General features: G+C 57.1%; 1 protein-coding gene across 4 annotated transcripts; it reads left to right on the top strand.

Moving 5' to 3' along the window:
- The first annotated feature begins 224 nt into the window (after positions 1-224).
- MECR (mitochondrial trans-2-enoyl-CoA reductase) lies at positions 225-6,854 on the top strand. 4 transcript variants are annotated; one of them, XM_039564692.1, is made up of 10 exons: positions 225-359; positions 1,794-1,891; positions 2,058-2,189; positions 3,545-3,688; positions 3,772-3,874; positions 4,074-4,176; positions 4,591-4,664; positions 5,074-5,134; positions 5,624-5,696; positions 6,038-6,854. In XM_039564692.1, the coding sequence occupies exons 1-10, from the start codon at positions 313-315 to the stop codon at positions 6,199-6,201; spliced, it is 999 nt and encodes a 332-aa protein (XP_039420626.1). In that variant the 5' UTR covers positions 225-312; the 3' UTR covers positions 6,202-6,854. The 4 variants fall into 4 exon arrangements, with proteins under 4 accessions (XP_039420626.1, XP_039420627.1, XP_039420629.1 ...); XM_039564693.1 differs by lacking the exon at positions 225-359 and adding an exon at positions 381-404; XM_039564695.1 differs by lacking the exon at positions 225-359 and adding an exon at positions 426-530.
- Positions 6,855-7,946: the final 1,092 nt, after the last annotated feature.

The raw sequence follows: 7,946 nt of genomic DNA, 5'->3' as shown, positions 1-7,946 counted from the left end.
ATCACCGATGCCCCTCGCACAGGCAGCTCGGCTGCACCGACACAGTTCATAATTTTAGGAGCGTTTTGGGGACAAACCTGCGGGAAGCGGGCTCGGGGGAAAGGGGGGCGGCCCCGCTGAGCCCCCGCCAGCTCAGCGCAGGAGCGGCCGCGCCGCCTTAAGGGCGCCGGGGGCGGGGCCGGGCGGGGCGGGGCCAGCGCGGGGGCGGGGCCAACCTGCAGCGTCACCGGCGGCCGCGCCGGGTTCAGCCGAGGAGCGCCGAGAAGTGCCGATTTCAGCCGAGCGCAGCCGAGTTCAGCCGAGCGCAGCCGAATGCAGCTGGCGGCCGCGCGGGTGCTGCGCGGGCGCGGATCCCCCCGGTGCGGGTCCCCCCGGTGCGGGTCCCCCCGGTGCGGATCTCCCCGGTGCGGATCCCCCCGGTGCGGGTCCCCCCGGTGGGGATCCCCCGGTGCGGGCGCGATCGGCCACGGCGGCGACCCCCCGCTCGGGCTGCTCTATGAGCGGCATGGGGAGCCCGCAGCCGTGGTGCAGTAAGGGGGGAACACGGGGGGCATTGCAGGGGAGTGCGGGAATGGGGTGGGGGTGAGTTTGGGGGGCATTGCAGGGGGGCGGGTGCAGGTGCAGAGCCGAGGCTGGGGGGCACAGTGGGGCAGAGGTCTGCAGTGGGGGCTGGCACAGAGTGCAGAGTGGGGCGGGGGTGCCGGTGTGGTTTTGGGGTGCTGCAGGGCTGCTCTGGGGGTGCAGTGCAGGGGGGTCAGGGCTTGCCCACCCCAGGTGTATGGGGTGAAGATGTCATGCAGCTCTCTGTGGTACCCCCGAACACACAGGGGGACCCTGGGATGCCCCAGTGTTCTCCTGGTGCCGTGGTCTCACAGGTGGATGCTGGGGGTGATGCTTCCACATTCCCTGCCCTCCTGCTGTTGTTCCTTCAATCTGCCTTACACCACGTGTTTTGCCCAAAAAGCTCATTTTTGCTTAATTTGGGGCACGCCAGGGCAGTTTGAGCCCCAGCATCACTGTGCCCCAAGTTCATCCTGGGTTGTGTCCCATTGATGTGGATTCTCTTTGAGGTCTTAATTGAGGGACCAAAGCAGCATCCCAAGCATTGTTTGGGACAGCTGCTGATGCTCAGCATCAAAAAACCTAGCAAGGAGAAAGTCGTAGTTTGGTGGATTTTAGGCCTTTTTTTTCAAGGGAGGAGACTTTGAGGTTTTACTGCCCCTCTGGAACCAGCTCAGATCATGCTGATACATTAGCCAGGTGCATCCAGACACCAACCCCCTGATTTTTTGGAGAAGGACTGTTGCTTTTCCAAATGATCATTCAGTTGTGCAATGGTGCTTGTCGCCACTGCCACTTCCTGAGATTTGCTGCTATCACCCCATTGCTTGTGCAAGGCCGGTCTTGCCTCGTGCTTTGTGACTTCTTCTTTTTCACAGATTTCCGAAAATATCCCAGGTTCCCGTAAGGCTCAAGTGGGGCAGGACGAGCCGTAAAATCCCCGGCCAAAACAGCGGCTTTTTTACGCAATCTGCTGAGTTTGTTAAGTTTAGTGAGCATCACTGGGCTTGCTGACATGGGATTGTGTTGGGTGGTTGGCTTTTAGCAGCTTCCTCCAAATATCTGTCCATCTGTCTAACATGAATCTGATTTTTTAATGGGATCGGGCATCCGATGCTGTTAATTCGAGTGTGGCGTGTAGGTGATACAGGCACCCTCCAGCTTCAGCCACAGCACAGAAGACATCACCAAACTGGTCTTAATGCCCTTTTCCTTTGTGTCTCCCTGTTCAGACTGAAGGATCTGGAAGTGCCCAAGCTGGGGGACTCTGATGTCCATGTCAAGATGTTGGCAGCCCCCATCAATCCTGCCGACATCAACATGATCCAAGGTAATGTGTCAGATTAGTGCCTGGCACATGAATTCTTGCAGGATGCTCCAAGTTGGAAGAGACCCATGAGGATCATCAAAGCCCAGCCCCTGTCTTGGAGGGTTTGGAGATGGCTCCTGGCGTGGGGCATGACGGGGTTTCCAGCTCACCTCCAGCTTCCCTACAGGGACCTACCCCCTCCTGTCACCGCTGCCGGCCGTGGGAGGGAACGAAGGTGTTGGGGAGGTGCTGGAGGTCGGGCGCCGTGTGACAGCTCTGAAGCCCGGGGACTGGGTCATCCCTGCGAACGCCGGGCTCGGTGAGTTCATCCCCAGCATCCTCGGCACCGCTGCGTCCTCACTCGTCCCCCACCTGCAAAGCATCTTCTCAGGGGATTTTTGGGATGTTGGAGCCCCTGGGAGCAGCCCAGGCTTGCCCAGAGAGCAAACCCGTGGTCATGCTCCTGTGTGAGCTGCTGTGGGGATTTGGGGGTCCCAGAGCAAAAGCGCAGCTCTGCAAAGCACCATCTTTGCAGGTGTGGGTAGAGCCGTGAGCCCCTCCACTTACAGCAGTTACACCTGATGGGATGGGACTCAAAACGGGGAACAAAGCTCCATTGGGGAATGCTGGGTGAGGGAAGCAGGAGCTGGAACCCATTTAGTGCTGTATGAGACCAATCATAAATATAATGAGACTGTTGGGATAATTGATGGAGTTATTTCTTACCTGTTTATATCTCGGTTTATTTTCACCACCTATTTTTATTTTTATTTTTATGTATTTTTTTTAAAGCAAGCTCAGTTCTTGCTCCCCAGCCCCAGTGAGTGAATAGGAATAGGAGCAGTGGCAATGCCATTGCTTATGCCAAACTTAAATGTAGCAATAATCTTCTTTTCTGTAGCCTAGACCCTTTATGAGGTGTCTGTGCCATTGTAAAGCATTGCAGCAATCTGTGTTTCTCTGGAAACAACCACATTTTTTCCCATCAGCTTAGAGCTTCCCTAAAGACCTGGGATAAAACATTTCACCCAGGCAAGGTCGTGGTGGCCTCTCACTGTAGTTTTCTCTTTAATAATGCTCTGCTGGGAAAGTGTGGGAATTTATTTCCCGACAAATGTCTCCCATGCTCCTCCAAAATGCCAATGGCCTGATATTTGCTGGTTCTGGTTTAGTGTCACAGCTTGTTCTTTGCCTATTTCTACTTAAAAGGCTTTTTGCTAAATGAGAGAAGGAAAATGATGGAGTTAAGAGCCAAATGGGATATTTTTAAGCATAAAAACCCTGTAAATAGATGATAGAGGGTTAAATTGTATATAAGGGTAGAGGGAGTAAAGCTGACTAAATTGGCTTGGAATATACGGGCTCATCTGTAGGACAGAGAGTATTTCCATTATCTCTGCACACACGTCCAGGGAGCCCCAGTCCCATTATCCCTCTGGGAAATGATCAAGTTTTGCTGGGTGATAAATGTTGGCAGGCAGCGAGGAATCCATTCCTTGCCTCTTGGAGTATTTTGATGTACCCATATGGGCACACATTCCATAATTCCCTCTCTGGGGTGCAGCTGGTTCCCGGTGCGGCGATGCTGCTGGCACTGAGGCTGCGGTGTGAACTGATGGTTTTCCTTTGCTTCCCCCCCTGCCGTGGCTGTGCCCGCGGTGCTGCCGTGCCCAGGAACGTGGCGGACGCGGGGGGTGTTCCCTGAGGAGATGCTGCTGAAGGTGCCCAGTGACATCCCGGTGCTCTGTGCTGCCACTCTGAGCGTCAACCCCTGCACGGCATTCCGTATGCTGGCTGACTTCGAGAGCCTGGCGCCCGGTACGGCCCTGCCATGAGAGAGCAATTCCACTTGGGTCTCCTGGCTGCCTCTGCAGTGGGAAACTGGGTTTCTTCACCTCTAGGGGACTCCGTCATCCAGAACGCTGCCAACAGCGGTGTAGGCCAGGCCGTCATCCAGATCGCCAGGGCCTCCGGCATCAAGACCATCAACGTGGTGAGGGACAGGTGGGTCCCCTGGGGAGGAGCAAGTTTGGGAGCTGGATCTGCTCATCCTGCTCATGCAACCCAGGATTTTCTCCTGTTTGCTCCTCCAAGTTGTCCTCCAGCCTCTGCCCTGTTGTGCCCACATGACACCGGAGCAGGAGGAAGGAGAAGGTGACTCTGCTTCCTGGCTCATCAGGTCCTCTTTTTTTTCCCTCCCCAGACCTGATCTCCCAAAGCTGGTGGAGAGGCTGATGGCCCTGGGCGCTGATCACGTTGTCACGGAGGAGATGCTGAGAAAGCCAGAGATGAAAGATATATTTAAGGTACCTTAGTGCTGATCCCACTGGAGAGATGGTCCAGGGCTGTTGCTGCTGTTCAGCACTGGGGGAAAGTGCAGGGATGGTGGGAAGGACAAATTTTTCTCTAGATCAGGATTTAGCCCCAGGAGTGGAGGGATTTTGCTGCTGCCACAAGGGCAGGATCACAGATTTTAGGTCCGATCAGATGGGGCTTGGAGCAGCCTGGTCTAGCTGGAGGTGTCTCCCTGCACATGGCAGGGATTGGAATGAGTCCCTTCCAACCCCAGCTGTTCCTTGGTTCTGATAGATTTTAGCTCTACTACTCTCAGCATCTCTCAGGTAAATGTTGAGGTTAATGCAGATGCTTTGTCAAGAACCACGGTCCCATCCCCTAAAGGAGCCATAAAATTTGGGAACTTTTGTCATAAACCCTTGCAGAGCACCCCGAGGCCCCGGCTCGCCCTGAACTGTGTCGGAGGCAAAAGCACCACGGAGATGCTGCGGCACCTGCAGTAAGTTTGGCTGGGTGGTGGCTTGGGCACAAGCTTGGGGACAGAAACTGGCAAGAGAGGGTCCTGCTTGAGAGTCTGTTGAACTTTTAGAGAGGAAAGATGAGTGGAAAAGTGGTTTTGGATAACAACAGTGATTTGAAGTCACCATGCCGGTGGCTGGGGGCAGCTGGGGTCCAGTTGTGAAGCTCCCCAGGTCCTGTAACTGGTGTGGCTGTGTAACTGGTGTAACTGGTGTGGCTGAGCAGCAAATTCAGCTAATGGTGCATGGAAGTAAGAGGAGAGCCTGGAAAGTGGGATCTGAGGGGTAACTGGGGAGCCCCAGGGGAGTTCTGGATGGCAGAGGGGGAGGTAGCAAGGTCAGAGCTGTACTTCTGGGACCACATAACCCAATACCTCTTTCCTACTCCAGACCCAAGGGGACCATGGTCACCTATGGGGGGATGGCAAAGCAGCCTGTGATGGTGCCTGTGGTGAGTACTGGCGATGCCCCTCCTTTGTCCCCTGTGCTCCACTGCATGTCCCATCCCCTCGGTGCTGTGGGCACCTGGCTCTCCCCAGCTGCAGATTGAGACCCTCCAGCCTTTCTTATTTGCCTGATGGAGTCCATTACAGGACAGGCTGCGTCCCACTGCTGGGCTCTTGGCTTTTTATATGGAGGGTTTGGGCTGCTGGAGGATTCCAGTGGGGAAATGGCCCCACAGGCGCTGAGCATCAAACCTGCCCTGACTCCACACCTCAGAGTCGCCTCCGTCACTTTTCGCCAATGTCACACTGGGAGGGGACACATGCATGTCACTGGATGTGTGAGGGGACATGGGAATCACTGGGCACACAAGGGGACACCAGTGTCACTTGCACAAGGGGACACAGGAGTGTCACTGGGTACCAGGAGGACACACAGGTGTCATTTGCACAAGAGGACACACGGGTGTCACTGGGTGCACATTCCCTCTCCACAGAGCGCTTTCATCTTCCGGGACGTGCGGCTCCGCGGGTTCTGGATGACACAGTGGCGGAAGGACCACATGCAGGGTGAGTTGGGGGGGCTGAGGGACCCGAGCCAGGGGGGCTGCGGGACCTGAGCCAGAGGGCCTGAGGGTCTGTCCTCATGCAGGGGGTGGGAACGGGGCCAAACTTCACCCAGCACCATCCTCGCTCCCACTCACAGAGCCATCTCTGCTTGTCCCAAGGTGCTGAGACACCGGTGCTGGGCTCAGGCAGGGACCATACCTGGGGCTCTTTCCTCATCCCACGTGCCTGAGCTGGGGGCATGTCACACCCAGGGACCCTGCATGGCTTCAGGCAGGTGTTTCCAGGGGTGGTGGATGCACTGCACCGCACCGCACAGTGAGTGCTCCTTCCTTCCCATGCAGACCAGGGGAGTGTGGCCACAATGATGGATGCCCTGTGCCAGCTCATCCGCAGGGGCCAGCTTGCGGCACCAGCCTGCGCCGAGGTCCCGCTCCAGGACTACAGGGCAGCGCTGGAGGCCTCCATGAAGCCCTTTGTGTCCTCCAAGCAGATCCTCCTCCTCTGACCTGCAGCTCCTGGAGCCCTGTCCTGCTCTGCCTGCTTGTCCGCAGAATTGAGGGGGGAAAAAACCCTCCAGATTGATTGAATTTCTTTTTTCTTTTGTTTTTCGCATTTTGGCTGCCCACTGAAAGCTTTAAAAGCCTCTGCAGCTTTGTGTGGAAGTGCTGCTGGAGGGAGGCTGCATCTCGCTGTGGCTGGGGGGAGTTTGGGAGCCCAAATGACAGCTCACTCAGCTCAGAGTGTGAAAAGAGCAGCAGTTCCCCCTCACATGTGCTTTTGGGGCTGGCAGGACTGTAGTTATCCCAGCTGGAATGTGGGATGGGCAGGGAAGCCCAAGTCATCTCCCTGCAGCCTCGCTGCCCCCAGGCCTGCTCCGAGCAGGGGGAGAAGGGGCACAGACTGCCCCAAATGATGGGGGGGTGCTGTGGCTGGAGCAGCCCTGGGTGCTGCTGCAGCTCCTGGAGGAGCCCTGGGTCACCCCCGGCTGGGTTTTGCCAAGGGCACTGCAAGGGCCGGAGCCTTTGGCCGTCCGGGCTGGAGCCAGACCCTCAGTGTCCCTGAAGGCCCTCCCGCCCCGTGTGGCACAGTGACTGTGACACTGCAGAGCAATGTGAAAAGATTTATTATTGAGAACAACCAACAGTGTGTTCTTGCTTCCTCCTGTGTGGTTTTCTACCTCTATGACCCCACAGCTCCCTATGGTCCCTGCTCTTCCCAGTCCAGCTCCGGCCGCGGTCTGGCAGCGTTGGCCGTGCAGGTGCAGGTGGGGCAGTGGCCGTGGCCGGGCACTGGCCCCAGCGTGGCCATCCCAAGCCACGGAGGGCAGGGCGGGGGCAGCGCAGCCCCGGGCACCTGCGCAGCACCTGGATTTGGCTGCCCAGGGCGGAATGTGGGCAGTCCCAGGGGTGTGAGGGGCCTGTGTGGGGCAGGAGGGGTGGCAGGGCCGTGTCTGCGGGGCTGTTTGTGTGGGGAGGGCCCGGCACTGCCCGCCCGGGGGGCTGTGCCTGCCCAGGGCTCGGGCACCGTGGAGCTGCTGCTCGTGGATGTCTGGGTCTCCTCCTCCTCCTTCTCCTCCTCTACCTCCTCCTCCTCCTCCTCCTCCGCTCCTGCCGCTGGCTCAGCATCCCACCTTTTCCTGGGGAGCTTTGCCTGGATCCCGGTGCCCGGGGGGGACACAGCCAGGGGATTTGTGCTTTCCCCAGCACCCTGCACACCCCTCCAGACACAGGGCTGGTAATCCCTTGTGAAAAAGGGGTTGAAGTAGAACAGCAGCTGCAAAAGGCAAAAGAAAGTTGTTTGCTGCAAGGAGGAGGAAGAGATCCGAGGGAGATCCAGGAGCTGGCACAAGAAAGGACAAATGGGTGTTCAAAGGACTCTCAGGGGCATTTCACACCTCAGGCTTTGGCTGAGTGAAGTGTTAGGACAGAGCTTTGTTAAGTCACAACCACCCTCATGTTTTGAGCATTTGGGAGCAGAGAAGTGTAGGGTAATCAAAAGCCAGAAAACTGGAGAAACCTAAATCCCGCTAGTTTTCAGGCCCCTCAGCGTGTCCAGAGTAACTGATCCAAGACAAAACCAGGCTGTTTGCCCCCGTCCTATCTCCAGCCTTGTCAAGGCTCATTTTAGCTGAACTTGAACCTCCCCCTGAGTGTCCCAAGGAATCTCTAAGTCAGGAGGAGCCGACGTACCTTTCCCAGCGCAGACCCAGCTGCTGCTACTGCTCGGAGCTCCTCCATGGAGGTCAGCAGG

The sequence above is a fragment of the Corvus cornix genome, chromosome 23 (assembly GCF_000738735.6).
Source record: "Corvus cornix cornix isolate S_Up_H32 chromosome 23, ASM73873v5, whole genome shotgun sequence".
Lineage (NCBI taxonomy): Eukaryota > Metazoa > Chordata > Aves > Passeriformes > Corvidae > Corvus > Corvus cornix.
This window is presented reverse-complemented; position numbering and strand designations above follow the sequence as displayed.

Coding starts and splice junctions, on each gene's coding strand:
- MECR (XM_039564692.1), top strand. CDS start 313: ATGCAGCTGGCGGCCGCGCGGGTGCTGCGCGGGCGCGGATCCCCCCG. Junction 1,892..2,057: donor CGACATCAACATGATCCAAG/GTAATGTGTCAG, acceptor GCTTCCCTACAG/GGACCTACCCCCTCCTGTCA. Junction 5,697..6,037: donor GCGGAAGGACCACATGCAGG/GTGAGTTGGGGG, acceptor CTTCCCATGCAG/ACCAGGGGAGTGTGGCCACA.